Source organism: Acanthopagrus latus, chromosome 15 (assembly GCF_904848185.1).
Source record: "Acanthopagrus latus isolate v.2019 chromosome 15, fAcaLat1.1, whole genome shotgun sequence".
Taxonomy (NCBI): Eukaryota; Metazoa; Chordata; class Actinopteri; order Spariformes; family Sparidae; genus Acanthopagrus; species Acanthopagrus latus.
Window position 1 is genome coordinate 17,501,708 of NC_051053.1, and position 27,330 is coordinate 17,529,037.

Here is a 27,330-nt window from a genome sequence, read left to right on the forward strand (position 1 = left end):
GTAATGTTATTGATGGGGCAGCAGCGTGTGCACTATAAGCAAAGTCTGCCGCCTGCCTCGGAGCAGTGAGAGCGCCTGTCATAAACTAGTGTATGGTAGATGGGAGCAGTCGGGTCCTGGATTGATCACGTATTTTAGACTGTTGATAAAGAACTGCCGTGCTCTGGATTCATCTCCAGAGGTGAGTTCTCTGCCGCATAGGGCTGGATGTACAACTGGCAGATATTTTGTTAGAATCATCCACAGTGTTTGTCAGAGACAGAATTTGTATACTGGCACAAAAATACAACCATACACCAATCATGCTCCCCTTATTTAACATTCATGTACAAATATCTACTCCTGGCCCTTATTGGCAATTCAGAGTATGTGGTTGAGATTAGGGTTGTTACCACAAAATCTTATCACCTGGTTTATTTATGTGTTTTTACATATTTTGGTCTGTAAAGGGAATCCTTACCAAAACATCTGTAAACTTTAGAAACATTAACATTCTCATATACAGTAAATATACACTTATACATATACACCGTACAGTTGGTCTGACTCACCGTATGAAGACTGTGGGTGAAGCCACTGGGCATCTGCTTCTGTCATGTCTCGTCTCTCTTCAGGTCATGCTTTTGTTTTTCTCTCGTCTTTTTAGTATTGTTTCCTGTTTTATTTTGGTGTCAGACTCTCCTCTCGTTTCAGAGCCCTTCCTGTCCCTGTGTGTTTTCCCGCCATTTGTGATTGTCCCTGATGTGTTACACCTGTGTCTCATTAGCTCCACCTCCCTCGTGTGTGTATATAGTCCCTGTCTTCACTGCCAGTTCATCTTTGTCTACCATAGCAAGCGTTCCTGCATGTCTCCTAGTGATAGTCTTTCTAGTGTTTCTGTTCCTGCCTTTTGCCTCTGCCTTGTTCCTCTGTTTGGTTTGCTTCGCTGTCTACTCTCCTGTGTACTTAACCTGTCGTCAGTGAAGACTGTTTGCCTTTTTAAACGGAGCTGTCTCGAGTTGTGCACTTGGGTCCTAATCTAGGGGTGTCAGACCTTGTCAGTTTGAGGCGGCATTCTCTTCCCTTCCACTATTTACGTGTTACTGATCTTGAAATTCCCATTGCCACGGGAATAGCAAGTTACCCTAACACGAACCTGGGCAGATTAGTGGATAACGGGAATACAAACACAAATACAAATACAAACAAACTAGCAGCTCCTTCCTTCTCTTGTGCAGGGATTTTAGCCATTGACACTATTTGTGAGGGCGTCATGGCTGCGTCCTGGGTGTAGACTGTTGTGATCGGTGAAAAGAAATACAAGCATGAGCACTGGTGCAGCCACATAGATACAATGAATACTCACTGCAAAGGAGTTGTTTTTACATAAAGACACTTTTATTAGCTTATACATACATCTCTGGTTATAATAATTAGTTATATAATACCAAGAAGTCAAAAATAATAACTGTAGGTATATATTTATAAAACTACGCAGATAAACTACTCTTGACCTTTAAAAACATAAATGTCTTTGATAATATATTATTGTACTGATCTTGTTCATCTGTCACCAAATCTAATTTTTAAAAAAAACAAACTCACAGGGTGAAGAGGTTATAGACTATGGATAAAGGATAAATGTGTGTGTGTGTGTGTGTGTGTATGTGTGCGCGTGTGTGTAGGTGTATGTGTATGTGTGTATATTATTGTGACCCACTGTGTGTGTGTGTGCACAGAGTAAAATGTCATGTTTCCCGCACACCTGAGCGTCCTGGTTTATTAGGGACAACACGTCTTGATGAGTTCAATCCTGCAGCGGCTCTAAAAGAGACAGTGAACGTTCTGGCATAAATTACCCAGCATACTTTGGCTCAGACGGACATCCTCTAATGCTAATCCTGCCGAAGCTAAGCACAGCAAAAACCTCTGTGTGTTTGTGAAAGCACGCGCTGATCAAATCCAAGATGTCTTTATTCAATCCATCATAAATAACTTCAGATGTGTTGTAAACTCAAACGATGATTCTACTTCCAACTATGAGCACACTTATGCGTCCAATAGTTCAAGTGGACGTAGAGTCTGAATGACTTTTCATATCAACATTATTTTGAGTTTTACAGTGATAAATGTCGCTCAAGGCATGTTGTCCACGTCCAGACACCCAGGAGTGCGGATTAAGACGAGCGCACACACACAGCGCCACACATATGACCGAACGCTGACACAAGGTTTAGAATGCAATAACACTGTTGGTATAGGAACGGACCCTGACACAAAGCTAAACAGGAGCAGAGAGTTAGCTTACCCTGCTAAACAAGAGCATTCAGACCACCCCCCACCCCCCATACATCCCCATATGTTCTCCGTGTAACTGTTCCTTACAGCACCCTGGGTAAACGCCTCGTCGCTACCCAGGAGCAACGTTTCACACAGAGGCTGCGCATTCTTTCCAAATATGGCAACTGGAACTCGTTTGCAAGCGGCGCTGCTAACTGCTGTGTCAAACTTCCATTGAATTGAATTAACTGTGTTGTATGCTTGTATGCTCAATTAAAAAAAAAAAAAAAAAAAAAAACTGTGTTTGACAGAGGTCTTCAAAATGTAACTTGTATTTATTACAACCTGACTTTAAGTGTTGTAGCTTTGAGTGTATTTACTATCAGTCATCGTAACAAATTAGGGCTACAGGGTAATTAATTGCCTGATTGTTGTAGCTCTGGTGAAGTAGATTGCTCTGAATAAACAAGTTAGATGGGATAAAAAACACAAGTGGTCAGAGAGGTTTCGAAGGTTAGGTGGTGTCACTCGTCAGGAGCATCTGTGAACATTCAAATGTTTTTCTGCAGGACAGAGTGACGAGGTGAAAGGCTGTTTTCCATGACGATTTTTTTTTTCTATGAACTGCTCATAAAGTGGTGCCAAAATGTGTTCAGGTCTAAAAGCAATCCTCTGTTGTGTCAGTCTTTGTAATAGACTCACTGGTCCATCATTTACCTTTTTCGCATTTGGCCTTTCCCACCAGCAATCAAAACAACGTGGTCTCTTCTGTGGTCAAGGTACCAATAACAACATGCAACGGGAAGTTTCCTTTTTTTAAAATAAAGGCCCCGAAACTACTTGATGAGGTTCTTCTGCCTGCTGCTGGTACTGCACCTCCAGGCAGCTCTCTCATTACACTTTACTGACTGACAGTAATCAGTCAACTGTAACAAGCCAGATATTTGTTAATTGAAATTAGGGCTACAACAATTGATCATTTTCTTGATCATGATCATGAACAGTGAAAATTCTACCCATCCCAATTTCGCAAAGCTCAAGGACCCCAAAGTCTAGGTTTGACCAACCAACAGTCAAAATCCGAACATATTTAAATTATGAGACTGGAAGATTAAGAAACCAACTAAGTTTCTGCCATTCAACTGATCTACAAATTGCTGCAGCACAGGGTGGAAGTAAAAAAAATACAAGTAAATTAAGTGAGAGCTGAAAACAGCTAGACTTTAAAAGCCTTGGCTTGAGTTCAGTTGCTGGCACGACCACACGCTGAACAGCTGGAGAGCATCATGGGTTAGCTCTGATTAACCTTGATACCAATTGTGGGTCAATGCAGTTTATCCCTTTTTGTGTGTAAACATAGTTTCATGGGCAGTGAGGGATTAATATCAACATATGGGGAGCACTCAAAGAAGTTTAGGTAATCTAGTTAATCTGACAAGTTTAAGCCCAGTCTGTCTGTCTGACCTCTTGTGTTTCTTGCCCCCCTGGACTTTGTTCTGTGAATGTTGTCATATCCCCAAATCTCAGCAGTTACTTTGGTGAGTATGTTACCACAAATGATAGAAAAAACGACTAAAGCTACAAAAACTAAGTTGTAATAAAACAGAACTGTGTTTTAAATAACTCAGAAAACCCCTTTAGCTCTCTTGGTCAGTTAGTAGCTCCTTTTGTGCTTTAATTCCGGGTCCACGACAACTTTGTAAAAGTAGTTACCATCATCACACGTTGGTAGTAAGTTTTTAAAATGATCACTGGCATTGTGACTGTGAAACGTCCCGTAACCTCCAGTGTTAGCGTGAGAAGTTACTCCCTCCATGCACAGCTTCTGTCATCCACAAGGTCTCTGTCTTTCCAAAGAGGTAGGACTATTTTGTTGGCAACACAAAGATTCTCAGCTGTCTTTCTCTTTCTCTCCTCTCTTTATTTTGGCAATGCAGGGACGAGCCTCCGCCCGTCCGAACAATGACAGTCAGGTGTTTTTCTGGTGGTCCATGGGAAATGCATAGCAGCAGTAGGAGCAGCAGCAGCAGTGGCGGCAGCAGCAGCAGACAGGGCAGAGAGAGAGCTCAAGTGTTTCCCAGTGTTTCTCCTCTGTGACGCCATGTTTCTGCTCCTTCGCCCCTCCACTGCTTCATTTTGAATTTCACGATAATATATCCTTATGTAAAGGCTCCTTTTCTCCTTCCCCATCTGTTCATCCCTCTAATGAGCCTCCTTTTACTTTCTCTCTGTCTCTCTCTCTCTCTCTCTCTCTCTCTCTCTCTCTAGGGTGTGTGTTGTCACAGCAGCATCTGATCAAGAGGCATGTCGTGGTCAGGAGGAATCAAAGCTGAAAGACAAGAAAGGGAAACGGTTACCGCACATGGATGCATGTTTGTATATATGTATATTCTGCATGTGATTTAAAATGTGTGTGTGTGTGTGTGTGTGTGTGTGTGTGTGTGTGTGTGTGTGTGTGTGTCGATCCCGTGCTCAGCAGAATGTAAGGATCCTCCGTCTCCAGGAAAAGATGGAGGGCTGATTTATTCCACCATCAAGACCTGCTTCATCATTAAATATTAACCCAGCGCCATCACTCACCCTGCGGCCAGTGCATTAAAGCAAAGGGTCGCAACGGGGGTGACCTCCCATTTGCACACACCGCACACACACAATTTGCCTTTTTTCCCCCTATACAGCAAGCTACCTTCGCTGTGTCAGGACCGTAGCTACCACAGAGGACACCGAGGTCATGTCTTCAGTGGTTTATCTGAATTTTGGGTTAATAACCTAAAGACCTAAGTTCACATACTACGGTTGAACATATATTATGGTGAGAAATCATGTGGTTTGGGTAAAAACAGAATACACGGAGCAGCGTATCACTAGAGTTAGCGCTGCCTGTTGCTAACTGTAGCTGATGTTAGCTCATTAGCCCAGTTAGCTGAGCAGGTAGTGGGTTCGGACTGGGGAGTCGGGAGTGGTTTTATGAGAAAGGGCACACTGGGGCTACCAGGTTAGCAGCTAACTTCAGTCAATATGTATGTAACACAACACATCAGTGACTCTGAACATTTCAATCAATCAATTTCCAAAAATGTTGAATTTAAGTAGCGACTTGCTAAAACTACTTTGCTGTATGGCCTATTTTCAGTTTTATTTTATATCAAGGTTGGCATCATCATCGCTCCAGCAGAGCTCAACAGCACTCAACATGCGACTCGAAATGCAACGTACTCTATATGTAACGAGTCACACACATACAGTCCTCCCAAACAAGTAATCAGGCTACACCGCAGTTTCACCGCAGGAAACGCAGCAGGAGGAGCAATTTGCGTCTGAGTTCTGTGGCGATGAGTTGATGAATCTATATGGATCTAAAGCGTGATGTGTGCACACAGAGGGAGTGTGACCGAGGACAGCCTGTTAGGAGCTCCTGCTCTGATATCTTTGGTTAAATAAATATTCACGGCACTGCTGCAGTCATGCTGTCTGTTACTGCCCACGCAGAAAGTGTCCCCGTGCCAGGCTTTAGCGCAAGGCTCACGGAAGATCGTGACGGAGCAGTGAATGTGTTTGCGTATATATGATACGCGAGTCAGTCTCTCCTGGGTCACTATGCTGCCAACAATTTTGTAATCACAAGATTTCTGTTTTCTTTGGCTCTCTGTGCTGCACCTTCATACATCACAGGCCTTTGTATCTTATTGGCAGGAAAGTCATTAAGTGTCCTATTTTGTACAACACAGAAGTTATCATTACCTTGACCCCTGCAGCGAGTAGTGTCAGAGAATGCTGGCTCATTGAAATGCATCAAATTCATGTAGACTGACTCTATTTCCAAAAACAGAGAAGTTGCCATCCCCGATTTTAAAATACGTTTGAACATACTGCTGTGCACACGTACGAAGCGCTCCTCTACTCGTGGACTGGAGGCCTACGCTTGTGACAGCAGGATGGAGGATATAAACAGATCACGTTAGCAGCTCAGTGGCGAACACTCGTGCGTGTGGCCGTGTGCACGTCGACTCACCTTTCCCAAAGGTTTACAGTCCGACAGGAGTTGGTGCAGCAACCAGCAGAGATCAGAGCTGCAGAGAGGAAATCAGAAGACAGAGTGAATAATCAAATGAATGGCGGCGGTCGCTGTCACTTGTGATTGAGTGTTTTGAGTGTGACTTTCAACCAGCGGCAGGCGCGAACACGCACGCTCCTCTCCGCTCACTCTGAACTGCTGCTTCGCTGACACAGTCGCTCGTCTCTTCCTGTCAATCCACTTTTGATTCCCGTCACGGATGGGCAGCCTCTGCCAGCACTTCCTGTTACCCATCATCCCCTCCTGTCTTTTCTTTTATGTGACAGTTACCACAGATATGTCAGAGCGTTTGAATCTGTTTCTGCTGCGAAAGACTCTTAAAATTCTCATGCCTGCATTCACTCAGGTAAGAGAGGAATATCACTGTCAGTCGTGGACCAGCTTCCTGTGCGCAGTAAGAGTGTAAAAATGAATTATCAAAGATTAACATGTTTAAATACTGTGCTGACGAGGTGAAGCAGATGCTTGTTTTCCCTCCTTCCTTCCAGTTGTGATCCCGTCTGTATCTCAGCAGAACGGTCGCAGCTGAACAATGTGGCGGTTCGGCAGGAACGGAGTCAGCCACAGCAAATATTGTAACTGTCTAACACACACATAATTACGCCGATTAGAGAAAAAAAAGGAGCTGTAATCTATTTTGCTCACGAATTCTGCCGTTTCGGTGCCAGCAGCTCTTTTTGTTGTAGCAACGGAGGCCGTTTTTTTGAAACGAGGATTCCAGCTTGGTTAGACGAGATGACACGATTTCTTATTATCTGTCAGACAGACCGGTCGGTGTTGCCTCTCGCTGTCTGTGTGCTGAGGATGAATGTTGATTTAATTAATGCAGATTGGACAAATGGTGGTGATTGCGCTTGTTTCTCAGCGGGGGTCCTTATCTCTATTTCTGTGATATACTCAGGCCTGTATATAAATACACCTGAATCGTGTTCAGCTTTTGTTTCTTTTTTCCTTTTTTTGCTGTCTGTCTTGTTCGCAGAAGGGATTCACCTTGGTTACAGTATTAGGTGGTTGGTGGTTTCAACTTACAGGATGCTGGCAGTCGGCTCTTAAAAAAAACAGAGAGAGAACAGCTAAGAGAGAAATGCTGCTGGACAGTAAGAAATGAAGAGATTGTCCTGAATAACTGCGATTCTGCTTCTTCTATTTTTTACATTACAGAAGAACAAGATTGATAATGAGCTAAACTGATGATTAACTCTAAATAAACTGAAGCTCTTATCACGACTACATATCGTCGATCTATTGCCCAGAAAACATGTCTGCCATTTGTATATCACAGGTGTTCTCGCATTAGTCAAAGCTGAACAGTTTACGTGGAATATTCGTATTCATCACACCCACGTGAGAATGACCGAACGCGGCGTGTCAGCGGTTACCGGGGGGAGATTGTGTTTGGACTGTGGCGGACACACGCTGCTGCAGAACCAGCCGTTTCCGCCAGTTTAGCACGGCGAAAGCCAGAGGCGTGCTGTACATGTTGTACGACTCCAAGTGAGCATGTGGCAGAGCAGCTGTGGAGAGGAAGGGAGGCTGACCACTGACTGTGGCCATTTATCAACCCTCAAACCGCAGCTTAACCAGTCCGTGTGCGTGTGTGTGTGTGTGTGTTGTGCGAGCGCATGAAGATGATGAACATTCTAATTAAAGAGCGAACACTTGACAGTTCTCTGGATCAACCTGCGTTACTCCACTTATCCGTCTCGAACACTCACACTGCCCTCGTTCTCATGTTGACCTGCTTACTCCTGCAGTCGGGTCTCAGCGGCCCGAGCTGTCGGACGCACACACACGCACACACACACACACACACAAGGACAGGCCTCTGGGCTGGTTCACAGCTGTGTGCTCTGCTTCGCTTCAATGCACCTCACTGTGTGTGTCAGAGAGAGTGATGGACGGAGGAAGGAGGGGATGGAGGAACAGAGGGAGTGAGTGTGTGTGTGTGTGTGTGTGTGTGTGTGTTAGTTTTCCGGTCGTTTGTTCTGCAATTTCGATTTTTTGTAATTTTCTTGTTTTGTTAAGAAAAGACGGAAAAGCAAGAGCAGGGTGTCTTTGCATGACAGAACCAGCCTTCTGTTCAATATGAAAGGGTAGGCACACACACACGCGCGCACACATGCACACACACACACACAAAAGGGGGTTGGGGCTGAGCAAACAAAGTCTAATTTCTGTTGTGCACAATTATGACAACCCACGCTGCCACACACACACACACATACTCACAAACACAAACAAACAAGGTGAATATGCTGCATCCATTTGAATACATAACACATGAAGCCGGCTCGGAGCCGACACCTGGACACTTGTATGTTTCCTGTGCGCGGGTCTACAAAGGGGTTCTAACAAAGGTGTGTGAACGTTAGCGTGGTGTGCGTTCGCGTGTGATGGTCAGTGTGGTAGAATATGCCCTCCATGAATATGCAAAATGTCCCTGTGTTTAAATAATAGGGGAAAAAAAGGGGTCTTCAAAGAGGAATTGCCTGGGAAGCAGCTGTTGGCCTAGTTAGCGGACCTGTCCTTAACACAGGACCTCTGATCACACACACAAAGCCTCGCGTTACACAATCTCGCGCACGCTCATGCACATTTACACACGCAGCCTGCGCAAGATCAAGGCCAAGCAAGCTGCCAGCTTCAGACAAACCCTGCCAGAGACCTTTGCTGACAGACCCGACCATCTCACCAGTGTGTGTGTTATCGTGCACATATGTGTGCTTGCGTTTGTTCATCTGCGTCCGTGTGTGTGTGTGTGTGTGTGTGTGTGTGCGTACGTTCTTGATCTTGCTGTACTGTAGCATCCCATAATGCAGCAGCAGGCCCTCAGGTCGACACTTAATGACTTTCCTGCCAAATATTCTGAAGCTCCACCACCTTCCTGACCCGCTTACTCATAAAAAAAAAAAAAAAAGGAGGCCCCATATGACCAGCCATGCATTAAATCTGCAGCAGGGAAGTTTTTTATGTATTAAATCATGGGTTCAATCAGCCGATATCATGTATGTGAAGCTGTAAAAGAGAAAAGAGATACATTTAGCTGATCGAGATGATGCAGATCCATTCTGATGTCAAGCTTGGCTACAGCTGGCGGAGCCATCAACTGATGGGATTTCTGGGTAATGAAGTCTTTGGATAGCCATTTTTTGTCACAGTAGCCTAGCAATTATTCCCGATTAAATATCAGATAAAGGTAAATATGATGAAATATTTTTGGATAATGCCTGTTCATTATCTTGAGAGTGAGACTGGCCTGATAACACTTTCATCTCAAATATGAACCTGGACTCATTTAGCCTAGCTGAGCTTTGCACGAGTTGTATGTGTCTGAGTTAATTTAGATCCAGGTTGGAGTCGTTGACGTTCGGTAATTCCTCAGCGGGGTTAACAATCAGCTATGACACCAGCAAGGTGTTTACATCTTAGCCTGAAGCTAAACGGAGACCCGTGGAAAAAAAAAAAAAAAACGTGTTTGACAGCTGATTTTGCAGTTACCTAGCAACAAGAAAAGGACACCTCCAGGCTTGGGCTCTCGTTTTCAAGCTGACTTGCTGCACCTTGTTTACTTTGTCCTTGTGTGTTAAGTTTTATACCGACTTTGTAAGATCGATTTAGGTAAAATGACTTAGTGTGTATCCCAGTGGTTGCATCTGCCCTTCATTACAGAAAAGCCATAATTAGGTACACGTGTTAAACAGACCCCATTTGAATGCAGCTCCACCATCTGTGCTCAACACTGCTGCACTGACACGCCTGAAAACAAGAGAGCTGACTGACAGCGAGAACAGGAAATGGAAGGTGTGTGTGGATTTTCTCCGAGACACATCCCCGTCTCACAGCTTTGCTACTTCGTCTGGGATCCAATCGCAACTCCAGAATATCCTGACACGACACAGTGTTAAAAGCCTGGAGAATAAACTGCACTCACACACACTCACAGATACTGCACACACACACGCGCACACACACACACACACACACACACAATCATACACAGATGCATTTTCCCAGTGCTGTTTTTAACCCACTAATGTCAAAAAAGGGACAGTGCATGTGGAATCACACCACTAAATTTTCTTCTGTCATGAGCCGATTTTCATGGTGAAGCTGATACTGGAATAACAAAGAAAATGTGAAAGACTTCTATGGTGGTAATTAAGTGGTAAGTTCCTTTTCTCAGGTGAAAGCCTGTCTTGTGATTTGTCAGACTTACTGCCAGTGTTGGGCAAGTTACTTTCAAACTGCAATATATTACATATTCCTAGTTACCAAATTTTTCAAGTAATATTTATTACACTACTTTTTAGTTACTTTTAACAAAATGCAAATAACCAATATAGAACAATTAAATAGCCTTAGATCTTTTTGAATAAACAAGTGGCCTTGGACACGAAGACAAGCAGACAGACAAAAGACCAGAGTCTGATATATTATGAGACAGGAATAAATATGAACGAACACAAACGAATAACTAATGCATTATAAAACAACGATAAGAGTTCGTAAATCATTGTGGACACTCCATTTTATAAAATAGAAGTAGCGTAAAGGACTCAAAGTTTTGATCTTTTTTTTAAAAATGACAATAAATCTCCCTTGTAAATGCTTTAAAAAAAACATACTGGAAAGGAAAAAAGGGAGCGCTGATGAGATGGGGCAAAAAAAAGGGTTAAGGAGAGAGTTGCAGAAGAATCACAGGAGGAGGAAGGAGGGAGCGAGGGACGTGCATGCTTCTCTCAGAGTTAGTCACAGTTATCCTGAAAGACGCGGTGACCTTCAGCTTGGCACATTGCTGTTATGACACATCACCAAGGTAAATACTCGCTGTTCTTCAAATACACACACACACACAGACACACAGACACACAGCCTGCGTCAGCCCGTCAACATGCGTCACACACATTGTTGAGCGTCCCACAGTCCCCCTATACAGCTCCAAAGTCTCGGTGGCAGTGGAGAAAATGGAAGCTCGGACCTCTGCCACGCACAAGCGCTAACATATTGACACGCGCACATACCGAATGTGATTTCCGGTTTTTCCGTCAAACACACATGCAGACATACCAGTTGTCTCTTGCTGAGGGAACAGATTGCGGGGACTAAGCTGGCACTGAGGGTCACGGACGCCTGTTCCAACCTCCCCGCGGGGAATTCACACTGAGATAAGAGCCAGTGAACTCTCCCTTTGTTCTGCCATACGAGAACTTTATCCTAGCAAACCGCTGCTGGACGGGTGAACACACACCCACCCACGTGGTGGAGATGAGATCGGATGGAAGTTTAATAATGCTCCCCAACCCACCCCAGGGGAAATTCCATCATTGCAGCAGCAGATTTTAAGTCAAATTATGGAATCAACTAGATAGGAATGAGGAGAATTTGATTCACACAAGCAATTTTTCATGCCAGTGTGTCCGGTTCAAGTACTACTTTACAGTCACTTGTTATTCAATTGGTGTGATTCAAATACTTCTCTTCACACGCTGTAATGACAAAATCAAAGCTCCTGAAGCGAGCTGAGCCGTATTGCTTCATTCATTTTCCAAAGTTCCTCTAAAGTAATTTTGGAGGATAGATGGCGTCTTGGAACTTCAAATCATCCCCCGTTTGGTCACACTTCAGGCCGCTGCTAAAAATATTCATAAGAGGCATAACTTTTCAAATATTGGCTGGAGTCTACAGTTTCCTCAACTGTAGACAGAAGAAGGTTTTTGTTTGAAGGCCTTATTTCTATTTTCCACGCTTTACAAGTACGTTTCATCACATTCTTGCAGCTTCCTGTTTTCTGATCTCACACTGTTTTTTCATATTCTGTTTATGCAGGCTCATCACTTTCTTCAGGGTTTCCTATTGTCTTCTAAATTCAGTATAATGTCCACAGCAGGAGTCATGTAATACTCCAGCTCAGTCTCACACCGAAACATGTAACAGACCTGCCAACAGACCAGAGGACGGCGTGTGAGTGCGAGAGTATGCTCAGCTTAGGAACAGCAGGCACAAGTAAAGAGGCAGAGAGTTTGCGGAGGTAGGACGGTGGGGTTGGTCAGGACTTTAAGTCATAGTACTTTGTCCAGAGCGACCGGGGTTTAGTTACTGATCTAAGGAACCAATTACTTTAAGCCAAACCATAATCGTTTCCTTAAGTAGTTTATGTGCCTTTATTTTGAAAGTGTAACCAGGTATTGAATGTTTTTTCATCAGTAGACAAGGCCAGAGTCAGCGTGGGATACTGGACACAGTTTGGCATGATAACAGGTTGACTGCTTACCAAAATGCCTTGTTAGAGCAAAGTTGTAACAAGAGACCAGAGACAGAGAGGCTGGGAGACAGTTCACCGCCTGATCCCCAGTCTATCACAAAACTGGATTTCTAGAGCGTTGCTACATTTTTCAGCCAGCAGTCGCAGAGGTGGGGATATTGGAGGACGTAAAGGTCAGGCTGAGCATCCTTCATCCTCATTACAACATGGTTCAGAGACGTTTATATGAGGGCAGGGGGACATGTTGTCTCAGAGGCACTTAAATAGATCTCCCATTGTTGGCGAATTAGGATCATTTGATTATGAAGGGATTTAGCTTGTGGCTCATGGTGATCATCCTCGTCAACCCACTAAAGCCTTTTCGACGGGGGCTCATCGCACAGATAAAACCCCACCCACTGAGCCAGGAATGCATCATGGGAGGGAGACCAGCACCAGGATCCTTATATTGTGAATTATTTTGATCTTTTTTAGGGGATTCTTCAACCCGACCAAAATAAATAATACTTAGTAGCGTTTTTACAATACTGCACTTCGAGGTACACACTACAGGGCTGCATGTAGTTAAACAGTGAAATAAAACCTGCACAAATTGCCTGTTTGAGAGGCTAAAGCTGCTGTGCAAGGCAGTGGTGATAAAACTTCAGCCTGACAGTCAGGTTCTTGGTAAGGAGACTCTAATAAGAGAGAAAGATGGAGCCTCGTTTCAGACACGTCGCTTGATATTTCTCTCAAACTGGCTGAAACACTAACGTCTCGACAGAACACCATACACGAACTACATATCTGTGTGATAGCAAAGCACAAGTTCTTCTTATATAGTATCCTAGCATTGTTATGTCCTCTTCAGTCCGCTGCAGACAACACACACAGTACTTACTATGTGAAAAGTGTAGCTGATGCAAATTTCCACAGAAAACAATGGTGCTGATGATGGAGCTTTTTAATCCTTTAAAAGGGGAATTCAATATTAAGATATTAGACCATAAACGTTGATTGCCTGCACTGCCTTTGACTGAATACTCACCATAAAACATACAACAACATACAATAATGCCACAATTGGACAATTTTTGTAACCTATTTGATGTATATTTATCTTAACTTTGCTATCCTATCCACTTTCTACTTTGTCTTTGTGTTGCTGCCAAACTTGAATTTCCCCTCTGTGGATCAATAGAAGATTATCTTATCTTATCTTAACACAAGGAGACCTCCTACGTGGCGCAAAATGTTCCACTGTCAGACAGTAACACAGCAGCTAAGATAAGAGAGAGCAGATTTCAGAGGGTATTTTTCGGTTTATTTTTGTAATAGTCCGATGGTGTTTGCATACATTTGTACTGGCACATTTGCTCTACCCAGTTGTGGCTTGACAACGACACCATCACTCCAAACTGCAGATACAAAACAGATACCTGCTGCCTTTAGATACTCATGAGTATGTCTCTTAATAAATGTGAAAATTGGGGTTAGAGTGGCAAAGGTTTTTTTTTAATGTGGGTAAACTGACCCTTTAAAGCGTAAATAATGTGTTTGCAAGAGAAAAGGTGACCTCTTTGCGTGGTGTGGAGAAACAACCATCCCACACAACCTACCTGTAAGTGAAGGCAGTCCAACTGTTCGTGGTGTACCACTAATGTCTTCATCTGAATCTGAATATAGAAATGACTCAGTAATTTTAAAATCCTGCATGTGACATTTTAAATACCGGGGCTATATCTGTATAAGCAGTTCGAAGAGCTTCTTCAAATGTTTGTACTCGGGGGGGTTTTATTTTAGTGACAGCCCGAAAGCTGCAGGTATCCAGAGGTATGTGGCTTGTGTTTATTAATAGCAGCCGAAGCATAATACATTATGTACTCCCCTGACAGAAGCTAGATGACTGACCGTGTGCATGATCAGCTCGCCACGGAGATACTTTCTGCCCATGCACAGTCGTGTGTGCCCAGACCAGCTGAGCCCAACAAACACTGCCGCGTTCCTACAAACATGCATGTTGGCCATCTGTTGCAGGCAACACCACCATACCTGACCCTTTTAAAGCAAACAAAAGCACCACTCTACACACTCACTCACACACACACCAGATACTGATCCAGACAGGCCATTTGAAAGAACTGTTTAACTCTGAGTCCATCAGCAGATGAATGATGACAAAAGAGGCCTTTCTCATTTCCTAAATTGGCTGTCAAACTGATTCTGACCGACTGTGATGTAAGAGCCACAAATCCTCTGAGCAATTTGCTACAGCTTTAGATGATGTAATGTGATGACCAGTTCTTCTTCATAAATCTGTACCTTTTGGTGACCTCACATTACCTTCTGACTCAGTATAAGAGCTATGGTGCCTTAAAGCTATTGTGGGCAACAGGAGTCAAACCGGCGACAGTGGCAGGGAGAGCAAGAAAGGGTAAGGAATTGATTACTGGTATATGAGATGCAGCCTTTTGTATGAAAGTCCACAGAAATTGGGATTTACTTATCACGGTGTCTAAGAGGCTGTAACAATGGCAATAAAAGGGCAAGATCTGAGGGAGGTGTGTGAACTCAGGACAGAAATAATAAGAGTGAATAGCAGAGGGGTGCCAGTTGTTGCCAGTAGTCTTTTACTCAGTAAACTGGAGATCACCAGAGTGCAGTGAATGGGTCTCATGTGACTGTAGTATATAGACACCAGTCTCTGAATGTCCAATCACTGATAATCAGTATTCCTGGATACAATTACACCATGAAGACAACAGAAAGTCCCAAGCAACTCTGTGAAAAAGTTGGTGAAACGTGTAAGTCAGGGGATGGATACAAAAACATTTCCAAGTCACTGAACATCCCCCAGAGTTCAGTTAACTCCATTAGTAAGAAATGGGAGGAATATGGCCCGTGTGTAAAACTGCTTAGAGCAGGCCGTCCTCACAAACTGAGCAACTATGCGAGACCACCTTCTTCTACGCTGTGTCCGTCAGCTGATTGCAGCTGCCTTTGATAAGACTGAAGTAAATAAACCCCTCTATCAGTCCTTGAATGCATTTGTCTCTCACTAAGCAGCACATCTCAGACTAAACGGACTATTCTGTCTGTGAACAGAATTCAAGTGCGTCAACCCAAAGGTAGCGTACGAGATACGGTTTGACCCAGGTCACTGTTGAGAAAACATACATATCCAGCGACAGTTTAAACAGACTACTGAGGGGAATGCTCGTCTGAATGGTAGTGGTTGGCACGCTGTACCATTCGCTACTGTTCTCCTTGATCAAGCCTAACAACAAACGCTGCTTCTTAAGACACTGGTTCTCCTGGCATCTTCTTCGTAACCACAAGGCCACCAGCTCAACAGAATTCCCATCACAAAGTGACTGTTGTCAAAATGAGTGGTGCTATGGGAAACAACAATAACCCCTGAGCTAACAATCTACATGCTGAAAATGGCAAGGTACCCTAATATTAACCTATTGCAGCTCGACCATTCTCTAGTGCTGACAGACCACTGTAGAGGTAGGTCTTGTGATGGGGGACTAGCTTTGTTCATACAAAGAAATGTTGAATGTTCACTGTAACAAAGCTTTTCGTGTGTACAATTGAATGTGAAACCATAAAGTTGAAGCAAATTTACTTAAAAACATCAAATTCTGTACACTTATCAACACAACATACTCTCCATATTAAAGGAAAGAAAGAAAGAAAGAAAGAAATCAGGATTACTGCTAATAAAAGGAACAGGAGGATGAAGACTCTGTGTATGGTGGCTGGAGGAGGTGGATGGGAAACGTCAACATGTAGATGGACGGACACCACCTCACTGCCAGCTCCATGCCCCCCTCCCACAGGCCCTGGAGAGCACAAATTACATTCCAGTTTGACACCGAAGCAGCTGAGGTTCACGTTAGGCACCGACACACACATACACACACACACACACAGAAACACACGCCTCACAAATCACACTCATTTCAGTCTGGAGCAGACAAATTCAATTAGACCAGCGCTGCCTAAATGGGCTTATCTGAACAGTGGGAGCTTGTTACATGGAGCCCTTAAGCCCTGTGTGTGTGTGTGTGTGTGTGTGTGTGTGTGTGTGTGTGTGTGTGTGTGTGTGTGTGTGTGTGTGTGTGTGGGTGAGAGAGAGAGAGAGCTTTAAAACATGTAACCACAGAACCTGAACGGGCTCGAGGGCATGTTTTGTGTCAGATCTTCAGTGCTAATAGAAAACCATGAATGGAGGATGATTCTGTCCATTTAAACACCAGCTAACTCACTTAACCTTTTATGGCAGCGTTACGGCCTCTTTCAAAGAGCTGTTGTGGTGCTGTTGTGGCTTCAGATGCAGGATTAATGTCCCGTAAGATGCTGACAGGTCCCACAGTACTGCTCAGTTCAGATGACCGCTGTAACCCAGACACTTGTTAGTGTTCGGACTCTCTGATGGGATAAACACACGGGCAATGTCAAGTGATTTTCTGATCTTTACTCTCTTTATTTTAGGATTTTAGCCATTGCATGTCTTAGCTTGGTATGCTATATATCCTAATTTCCAGGCTGCGTTGGGGGCTGTTTCCGGAAGTTTTAAGCAATTCGTTTTACTGTCTGCATGTCTTAATGTCTCACAAATATTTGTGTATGAATGGATAGAGGAAAGTGTCACCAGAAATCCAAAGTCGTCATGTTTCTGTTGATCCTGGTAAACCATCGACACTGACCAATCGTGTTTAACATTGTCAAAGGGTTTATTTTCACCCAAACTATGTTTACCTAAAGCTAACCAAGTATTTTATTTACATAAAGACTAACACCAAAATAAAAACGTTATGTTCCAAACAAGACGTAAACCCCAGCCCCTGAGAAAGAGTCCTGTACGCAACCCACTTAGCCATGACAACTTGCTCCAGGTGTAGACTACTCGAATTGGTGTGGTTTCTGGTTCGGTAAAAATTAGGGGGTGATACTGACTCAATCCTCAGACTCGCACTCGCCTGGCATAGCACGAACGAGCGTCACAAGTGCAACACATTGTCACCCATCTAATGAGCACCCAGAGGTTTGGTACGGTGCTTTTTTTTTTTACCTCTGAGGAATACATGTCGGAATGTGCAAAAGTGTGTTCATGTTGCTGATGAGGACACCAAGAGTGTGTGTACACTGGCCCATATGAGTGAGCACGTGCTTCAGCATGCAGCTGCATGATGTTTGGAGTGTGTGCGACTGTGTATGTTAACACATGCATGCGTGGGTGCGCGCAGAGTTGCCCACTGCACACTGGAGCCTGCTGCAGAGCCTAATGAGTTTTACACACTAATTCTTCCCATCTGATTCAGCAGCGCAGCTCCACCCAGGGCTGGCAACAACACCAGCTGGGCTTCACCCCTCATAAGCAAAGATGATACCTCGTTAAGAGTCATTTTTCAGTCTGGTCCTCCGGTGGATACAGTAAGGGTGGGAATCACACAGCTCCCCGCGTTTCAATGCGACTAGTACGTTGCCCATGATGACGACAGTATCGTACATGAGCACGTTTCCACGAGTGACATCATTCCAATGACAGATTGTAAGGGTGATTCTGCTATAATGTGACTCTACTGTATAACCCACCCCGAAAATATTTGCATATATTTCTTGTTTTTTGTCTATGTGCATAGGACGCTGTCTTTGCAGTCAAGGTAAACAGGCCCCATAACTAGTCTCATCACAGTTTACACAGCTAATGTAGTCAGATCATCTACATAACGAAACAACATGTCTGAATTATTCAAATTTACTGGGCAATATCTTCCAGCTCAGTCACCACTACTTCTCACTCACGACACAGCCCAGTGCTGCTCCGGAGGTGGGAACTACATCAAAACTTGTTGATGATGGTATTTTTAACTCTGCGATGGTTCCCAACTGGCATGAAAAACACAGCATTCACAGCACTTCTTCAAAACACAACTACTTATGACTGCTCTGTACAGGAACTCTGATGGAACAGTGCATGGGTCATTACTGAAAACCCAGTACTGTGACCCCTCTATTAAAAGCACCATAATCATTCAGCTGTGCACGAATGATGTACATCCTGAGCGTTAAATCATCTTTGACAATGCAGGGGTGTCTCGTGAAAAGACATCCTCTTCTCAAGCCCAGTCAAACTTAGGCAGACAGCCTGAGGGTTGTATCAGTTTTGGAAACATCACGTATTGATACCACCAGCACTACTATAAAGGGAGAAAATCACACGGGGCCGTTTCAATTATTTAGCACACCAAGGCAGCAGTGCAGAGAGAAGTTAATGACCTCAATTTGTAAAAGTGCTGGCCTTGGTGCAGGCTTAATGAATGGATGAATTACACTGGCTGCGTAGGAGGCAGCAGCAAGGGGTGAGAGCTAATTCTTAATCCATACTTTGATATTGTTTTTGATTAATCTGTGCAATCTGTGCACCACAAGTTCCTAAAACACAAGGTAAACAACCAAAACCAAACCTGCCCTACCAGTGTACCCGACCGTGACGCAGAAAACCTTCTTCTGAGAGCATATAGTGTGTCACAAATGGCCTTATGATGTATATGCGTGCATCATCTGAGCTTATGCTACAGTACACCCAGCCACTATTGTTTCAGGTAACCGCTGAGTCAGGGCTCCTGCAAGGTACAAAGCCATTTCCCATGGCCTCAGCTGTAATATAGAGCGCTTCCACTCAGCACTATATAAATCATTACTGCTGCCGGACTTCCATAGTACAGCAGCGACAAGCTCGTGTTCCAGCAAACAGCGTCAGACACGGACAGTGTGTGATGCAGCGGGAAATACAAAAACCTGTCAACCGTATCCTCAAATGTGGAGGCCTTGAGAGTTTAAAGGGTGTAAAGAGCATTATATCGCTCAGTGGCTGTGCTACACACAGTCATCTTGCGAGTTAACAACACCTGATTATGTTGTGGCACCAAATCGCATGTCCAAGTCACTAAAGTTTACTACACAAGTTTAAATTCTGTTGGTCAAAATTACATGTCATCAAAGATAAACACAAGATTTTGTCACTAGGATTTGATGCAACTGGACAGAGGACCTAAGTGAGTAGTGAGATGACTAGTTCTGAGGCAGTAAAAACGGACGGTAATGTTTTTGTATCTGCATATTGTGTATTTAATTACTGTCTATCTAAAGAGTTCTCACCGCATTCAGCTGTAGCACAGTGGCGATCGTCAACACATAGTATTCACCAGTTCATTGTTACAGCAGGAGGCCCGACAGCTTTCTCTTCTGTGCTTTTACTTGGCCGCAGGAAGCTGAAGCTAACCACCGACCTTTACTTCACTATGGATATCTTTTAATGTCGAGGCAGCGGTGGGCCTTCAACTGTGAGACAAATACGGGAGATAATTACAATGCGAGCACGCTTTGATGAACGAGGCCACTGGGAAACCGCCCCCTCGCCAAGAAATAATTCAAGCAATTGCAGTCAGAGTTCAACACCTCCTCCCTCATGTACCTGTCCTGTAGACAGAGGGCCAGCAACCTGACCCCCAGAAGAACACTATTCTTCTCTCTTTTAGGTTTCATATACTTTGCAAAATCTAAGACACGGAGCACTGAAGCTGTTCTCGAGCCTTGTAGAGGAAAAAAGTGTTTCTTTGCTTTCATTTGTAACCCCTACAATAGGACACAATATTACAATCACCTCTTCCTATTATGGGGATGCTACAGTGCAGCCAGCAGCTGGTTGATGAATGTTTGATTCCTACTGGTGTATGAATGCATGCTGGTTTCCCTCTAGGGTCCTGCTGTGTAATAGTTCCTTTAAGCACTACCCAGACCTGATGCAAAAAAAGCATTATTCATGAACAAGCGATGATCACGCACACATACATAAAAAAAAAAAAAAAAAAAAACCTGCATGAAGAAAGAAATACGTAGAGCCGGCTCTCACAGAGGTAAGGGAGGTACCGAACAACTTCAAAACTATACACCTTATGAACACAGAATTTGTCATTTCTATCAATCTGACTGCAGCAGTGACCTGCAGAGGGGACCCTCATGGTCGTTGGTTCATGTTCTGTAATGTAGAGAGCCAGCTGGAGCTGGAACGGAAACGTACTTTACTTCAAGAACATAACATTACTGAGAGGAGAGGGGGGAAAAGAAGAGAGAAAAACCCAAATCTCTGTTGAGTAATGATTTCAATGAGAGGCTGACCTGAATTCAAACACACAGACACACATCCCAGGTTTGTACCCTTGTTATCTGAGTAGAATAAGGGCATCTGTCTGTTTGGGGAAAATAAATACTCGCTGGTAACGCAAATAAATAGAAATGCAGTCAAACTTGCAGGAGTAACACCCTGCTAGAAATGAACGCACCACTAAACAGCCACATCTGCTCATGAAAAGCTATCTGACATGACTCATCACCACACAAATGTTCATGGACGGGAAAAGGTAAAGTTTTAGATTTGCCTCATTCATTTGTTGACTTTTCACTCTGACTCTCTCTAAGAAGTTATAATGACAGGCGAGCAAACTTGTGGTGAAGTAAGCGGGGCTGCAGCTATCGTTTATTTTAGTAATCGAACAATCCAAGGGGTATTCCTGAGATTATTCGAGTAATCGGAAATGTGTCCAGACTTTTGCAGTATTAAAGGGCAATAGTAATACACGGAGGAGAAAATCCGACAGTCTAAGGTCTCTTGTAATGAACTAATGACTAATTGCCTTTTTCCTATTTTTATTGGTAGCATTGCAACAATATGTCCATGCAGTGTGTATTAAAATGTTATCACAAAATACAGTCTGAAGCTGACAAGACCCTGAGTCCTCCTGACATTAACATTCATCGAGCGTAGCTTTCTCTGACTGAGTCGGCATCACTGCACTCAAAGTGAAACATTTTCTAAGATGAAAGAGTAAATATTACTATCTGACAAAACTAAGCCCATTTAGTGCATTTAACTTTTGCCATTTCACACTCTGGGTTTTAAAGAGAAAAACATCTTCTGAAACGCTAAAAGCAAAACATCCATGAATGTGTCCATGAAGGCCAGGCTTCAACAAACTGACTGCAGCATTCTATTTTCACATATATCCACGTTCTTTACCAGACTTAATTTCAACTTGCACTGGTTAAATGCTAACGTTAACTTTAACATTACCTTGTTGTGTCGCTTTGTCTGCCACTAAAGACTTGTCTGTTGAGATGCTGAAGCACTGACGATGGCTACTTTCGCTTCACAATAGTTCTTTTACAGTGAGTTTTCTTTTCGTTTCAACTTGAAATGGTCCCACACTTTCTTCAATTTCTGTCATTTTTTCCTGCCCCGTGTCTTCTCTTTGCCCATCACTAATTTCTTCTCTGCCTTCAAAGATTATTTCCTCGTAGATATTTCATAAACAAATGATTCTATTATCTCGGGTTATCATTTCATCCCTAAATGTAAGTATGCAACTCAAAACATTCGCAACGTTTTCAGACATTTTAAAAAGCAGAAATCTCACATATCAGATCTTTAAAGCCTGAGTTTGATAACAGCCCCAGAAACAGCCTTAAACTAAATTGTGTTCCACAGTTAGAAGACATGGGTGAAGTGAACTGAGGCAGTCCCTGAACACAGCACATTAATTCAGTCACACTCATCACACTCAAAGTGAACGCTCGGAAACACATAAACAGTGAGACACGACTACACCAAAAAACACCATGGGGGAGTCCTTTTGGAATATTTAATGGCAGAAAAAATTAAGTCAGGCTTAAAAGCCGAGCAAATGTATTTCATGTGTTGTTTCAAAGCATGTGCGTCCTCCGCTGTCAAATAGCAGCCTTTTGTGTTGTGCATTTGGGAAGAGATCGATCTGAAGGTTTCAGAAGAGTTGAGCAATTGTCAAATGTGAGCTAATTAAAAATGGGTTGACAGCTTTGAGGCAGCGCTCACACACAAAAATACACTCCTCTTTAGTGTATTGACCTATCTCTTTGTACACACATGTCAAAAACAACCTCACACGTGTGTTTTTTAAAATGAATCTCTCTCTTGGCTTTCACTTCCGGAGTGGATGTGTGTGCATGTTGGCCCTGAGCACACCTCTAGGGTACCAATGTAAGCCACACGAGCCCTGGAGACTTAGGTTGCATCACCCACACTCTCCTCCTTACAAGCACACACAAATGAGAACACGTCTCCCTCACTGTTGCCATCTCCACAAGAGCTCTGTGAGTGTGTGTGGTGTGTGTGTGTGTGTGTGTGTTTATGTATGTCCGCGACTGTAGGTCTGGCTCCCATCTTGGTCTTAGCTTAGTCGAGCTCTGGAAACTTTACATGGACATACGTGACCTTGTGTTTACTCACGTGCGGTAAACCAAGGTCGCCACAGCACAGTAAAAATCACTGGTAGCTGCAGCTCGTAGCTTAGCTTGGCACAAAAAGGGGACAGCTGGCCCTCTGACCATTTAATTGCCTTGTTTCTGAATGCTGCTATATTGAATAAACTTTCTTTTCTGAGTAAAATAATCAGTCTGAAATGCCAAAAAGTGAGAGCAGTAAAACCCTGCGTCTGTAGTCAGTGCACTAGTGGAACTACAGCTCATTCCGTTTGAACTGGGAGGTCAGAAATTCCAAGTTCCTGCAAATTCAACTGAAGCCTCACCAACCTCAAAATCCAAGATGGCGGCTGTGCGTAAAGACAGTTGTAGGGTATACTGTTAATGAGCTCCTTTGCCATACTTGTGTCACATTATACAGGGTACTGTCCAAGTTTCATCTGTGGACATGTTGCTTCATTGTTGCGTACTGCTAACAATGGTTAACAGTGGCTATACACATGAATGGAAAGGTTTCCCGACTCCTTGAACTTGAACGTGGTCAACTCAGGTAGTTTGAGTTTTGAGTTTAAATCAGGGCACCATTACCGTTAAACTGCTTACAAATGCCTTGCATTGCGACCTCTATATTATCATCTTAATGATTATTCCTATAGCATTAGCCATATAAGCAGGATCAGTTAAATGTAGATTTTTTGTCAGAAAGCATTTTTATTTACCACTTTTATGTCCAATAGAGCAGTGAAGCTGCTGAAATAAAACTCACATGCGTGCGATTTAACATTATTTTGTTAAAAAAGCAAACAAAAATTATAATTAATCTTAATAACGAATGGTTAAGAATCGGAATACAGTGCTATCAAATTGGCACCAAAGTACGGCGATAGTATCAAAGCACAATAATGTGCAATAACAGTCTCATGTCCATCATCTTAAAGCCGGATTGTTGATGTTGTTATGGGCCATGAATGGGTTATGAATTGAAAAACAAGATAAGAGTTACCCTGTGCCTACCGTTGTACAGACTCTGGTGGTGGGGGGCCATGTCCTCTCCTGTTGGCCTCCTCTGACCCCCGTCCCTGTCAGGGGAGCCACTGCAATACCTCCCTTTGCTGTGCTCTATCCCGGGACTGTACTGATAGTGATGGTGGTGGCGTATAGACTCTGGACTACCCACGATCACCCTCCCTTTCCTCAGGTGCTCAGGTGTCCCCATCGCCGCCTGCTTGGCCTCAGGACTCCCACAGCATACCCCCCCAGTGTGAACCGGCCGGTGTCTCTGACTCAGCTCTGGGCTGGACTTGGCTGAGCCCTTCCCACAGCCTGGCGATGCCTGCCCTGACATCAATAGCTGTTTCTGGGCTAGTAGGTCAGAGCTGCAGGGTTTGGGGTGTGAGTCACATGGTAGCCTGGTGGGAGACTTGTGTTTCTCTAGGCTGTGTCCCCGAAGATCTCGGGGGTCCAGGTTGGTGAGAGACCCCCCACGAGGGCGGCAGGACTGAGGGAAGGTGTGGTACTCTGGTGTGGCACTGTGCCTCCTTCCCGTGGATTCACAAATGTCTCCGGGTCTTGATCCAGGGCTGGCGCTGGAGCCCAGAGGGGGGGGTTTGAGGTGGGGGTTATCTGGGCTATCGGTACTCCCTGCACTGGAGGTGCTGCTGCCATCACCGACGTCCCGCAGCAGGCCAGGTGCCGGGACGCTTCCACCCTGAGACAAGCTGCTCTGACTGTCGATGGAGCTCCTGCGACCCGGGCCTCCCTGCCCGCCCACACCTCCCCCTCCTCCCCCTCCAGCCACAGCCGTAGCCCTCTCCTCCTCCAGCATGAGGCACACCTCCTTGAGCTCCAGGTTCTCCCGGATCACCTCCACCTGCCTCTGCTCCAGCTCCTTCAGCTTCTGCAGGTAGATGGCCACCTCCTTCCTCATCAGGCCGGCGCTGTAGCGGCCCAGGCGCTGCCACTCCCGCGACACCCGCTTCCCCTTCTGCCGGTCGTCATCCAGGAAGCAGCACAGGTCTCGCAGCTCCTGGTTGTCCTCCTGCAGTTTCTGGTTCACATCCTGAACACACACACGCACACACACACACACACACACATACACAGAAGAGCAGCACAGTGAGACACTGCAAACACATTCCTGCTGGGGAGAGGAATGTTCCCATCATGCAGTTCATGTGAGAATTTAATCTGATCAAACTGAAACAAATGTTGATTGACAGAAAATCTGTTTGAGTTACTTTTAAAGCAAATATTCCAAAAATCCTCAGGTTCCAGGCTCTCAGTTGTGAGTATTGAACAGTAAATGTAATATATTTGGCTTCTCGACTGTTAAAGGGGCAAAATAATCCACCACCGCCAATCCATTCACGTTTCTCGACTAATTGACTCAAGATTTCAGCTCTGAATCAGCTGCAGCTTTGACTATCGTGGAAAAGTTCATTTTATTTCAAAAAGTGAAACTTTCATATATTCTAGATTCATTACACATGAATCGAGTTTCTTAACCTATTAGAATTATACATGATGCCAATCAAAAACAGGATTTATAGTCCAGGAATGTCGACCTTCTGAAATGTATGTTCAATGCATCAATGCAGCGTGGCATGGCGGTGGTCCTGCTGAGGTGTCCTATGGGCAGCAAACCAGTTACTAGTCCAGCCGGGAAAGGAAATCAGCATCTTGAAACAGCATGTTGACGCTGATTTCCTTTTCCAGCAGGACTTGGCACCTGCCCTCAGTGCCAAAACTACAGGCAGCTAGTATATTTCCCTTGATGTGTAATGAATCTAAAACATATGAAAGTTTCACTGCTTGATATCAAATTACAGAGAAAATACTTTTCCGTGATATTCTATTTTTTACCTAATGGCCACACCGTTGAATATTTCCATGTTTTGGTACAACATTGGCAAAATATCAGCATTTATCAATTTAATCTAAATTCAATTTGATATATAATGAATATATTGCATCCTCATCATTCTGCACTCTGTATATCTCATATTCAACAGGTTTAATTAGTTTATAACCTTAATTATTTAGTGACCATTTTGCCCAGTGTAACTGTGGCCACATCTCATACAGGTCCAGATCAGCCTGCTCATTGTGGCCTACACGCCGGTATAAAACGCCCGGCTCCCGGCTCCAACCTGGCTCCCTGGGGCCCATCTCACCTTCAAACTACGTATTTCGTTCAGGTGCTGCTGGAGTCGCCGGTTCACTTCCCGCATTAGGTTGCCGTGCTCCACGATGACGCCCCTCTTCTCCGCCTCTGCCCTCCGCAGCCGCCGCACCAGCTCGTCTTTGCCCCACTTCAGCAGCTCCTCGTCGTGCACTTTGGAGATGTCCTCCGCAGGACTCTCTGCGCTTTTGGACAGCTGTGGCTGCTGCTGCTGCTGTGCGCCCTTCTCCATCCTTTAAAATCTCCAAGCGGAGGCTGACAGAGAAAAAAAAAAAAAAAAAAAAAAGTACTGTGTTTGCTGAATTTCTGAGAGCAAGACACCAAACCGAGCCCCGGAATACACCTGGGAACAACTCTGATCCAAAACGCTACTCGGGTTCCCCCCACCACCCCCTCTTATGTCCGCGGGATTACATCGCTTTCATGTCGGCTGTGCCTCTCTCCCACGCCCATGCTGCGGCTCCGATATCCGCCCGGTGCTCTGCTGCTGTGCGCCCGCCGTTAGAGCATCGCTCTGCGCGCCGCTGCGTCTTCGGCTGCGCCTTTGGACGGCTTGGCGGGGCGGTTTCTCTCCAGGTGCATGCCGGCCGCTTTTGCGCACTCCCGCTGCTCAGTGCGCACTGCCGCTGTCCGACCGCCGCTGAGCAGGACAGGAGGAGGGGAGAGACTGCAAGGAGAGGCTGCAGGTGCACAGCCGGAGAGCCAGGATGCTGAGGTGTAGAGACTCTCTGTGCTCCCGATCCCTCAGCAGCGCCACCGACGCCTCTTTGTCTTGTTACGCCATCTGCTGTACGTGTGCGGCATCAGACACAACTGCACATGTTTCTCCTGGAATGTGAGCTCTCCTCTCATTAAAAACACACACTGGTGAAGGAAGAGCTTGGATCAGTAAGTCAGGACCACAAAGTTACCCAATACATACAAATAAATACATTCCTACAAATCAAAGTCCTTCATTGAAAATTTGTGTATAAAGCAGTAACTTATTTGTGTATAAAACGGTAACTTATCAAAAGTTAATCTAGGCCACTCATTATCCAGAGATGATCTCTATTGGAGTATTGTAGGCCTATATTATTGTTTTATTACTACTGATCCAAACAGCCAGTCTCCAGGAGGAGCTAGTTTTAAAGGACAGTTCACCCGAAAATGCATTCGTTATCTTTCTATTCCCAGAGCTGGTGGAGAGTCAGGTGAAGTTTTGCAGCCCACACCAGAATAACAGGTTTATATTAGGCTGAACCAACAAATCACATAATGGTAACGAGA

The 27,330-nt window shown here is 44.4% G+C and overlaps 1 protein-coding gene across 2 annotated transcripts; it reads right to left on the minus strand.

Annotated features, from left to right (window-relative positions):
- Window positions 1-1,355: 1,355 nt before the first annotated feature.
- LOC119033047 (coiled-coil domain-containing protein 85A-like) lies at window positions 1,356-26,905 on the minus strand. 2 transcript variants are annotated; one of them, XR_005079118.1, is made up of 4 exons: window positions 26,054-26,905; window positions 23,884-24,939; window positions 6,272-6,329; window positions 1,356-4,588 (listed from the first exon to the last, which is right to left on the minus strand). XR_005079118.1 is itself a non-coding variant. In XM_037122639.1 (4 exons), the coding sequence occupies exons 1-4, from the start codon at window positions 26,291-26,293 to the stop codon at window positions 4,573-4,575; spliced, it is 1,359 nt and encodes a 452-aa protein (XP_036978534.1). In that variant the 5' UTR covers window positions 26,294-26,904; the 3' UTR covers window positions 1,356-4,572. The 2 variants fall into 2 exon arrangements, 1 of the variants encoding a protein (XP_036978534.1); XM_037122639.1 differs by having other exon boundaries at window positions 23,895-24,939; window positions 26,054-26,904.
- Window positions 26,906-27,330: the final 425 nt, after the last annotated feature.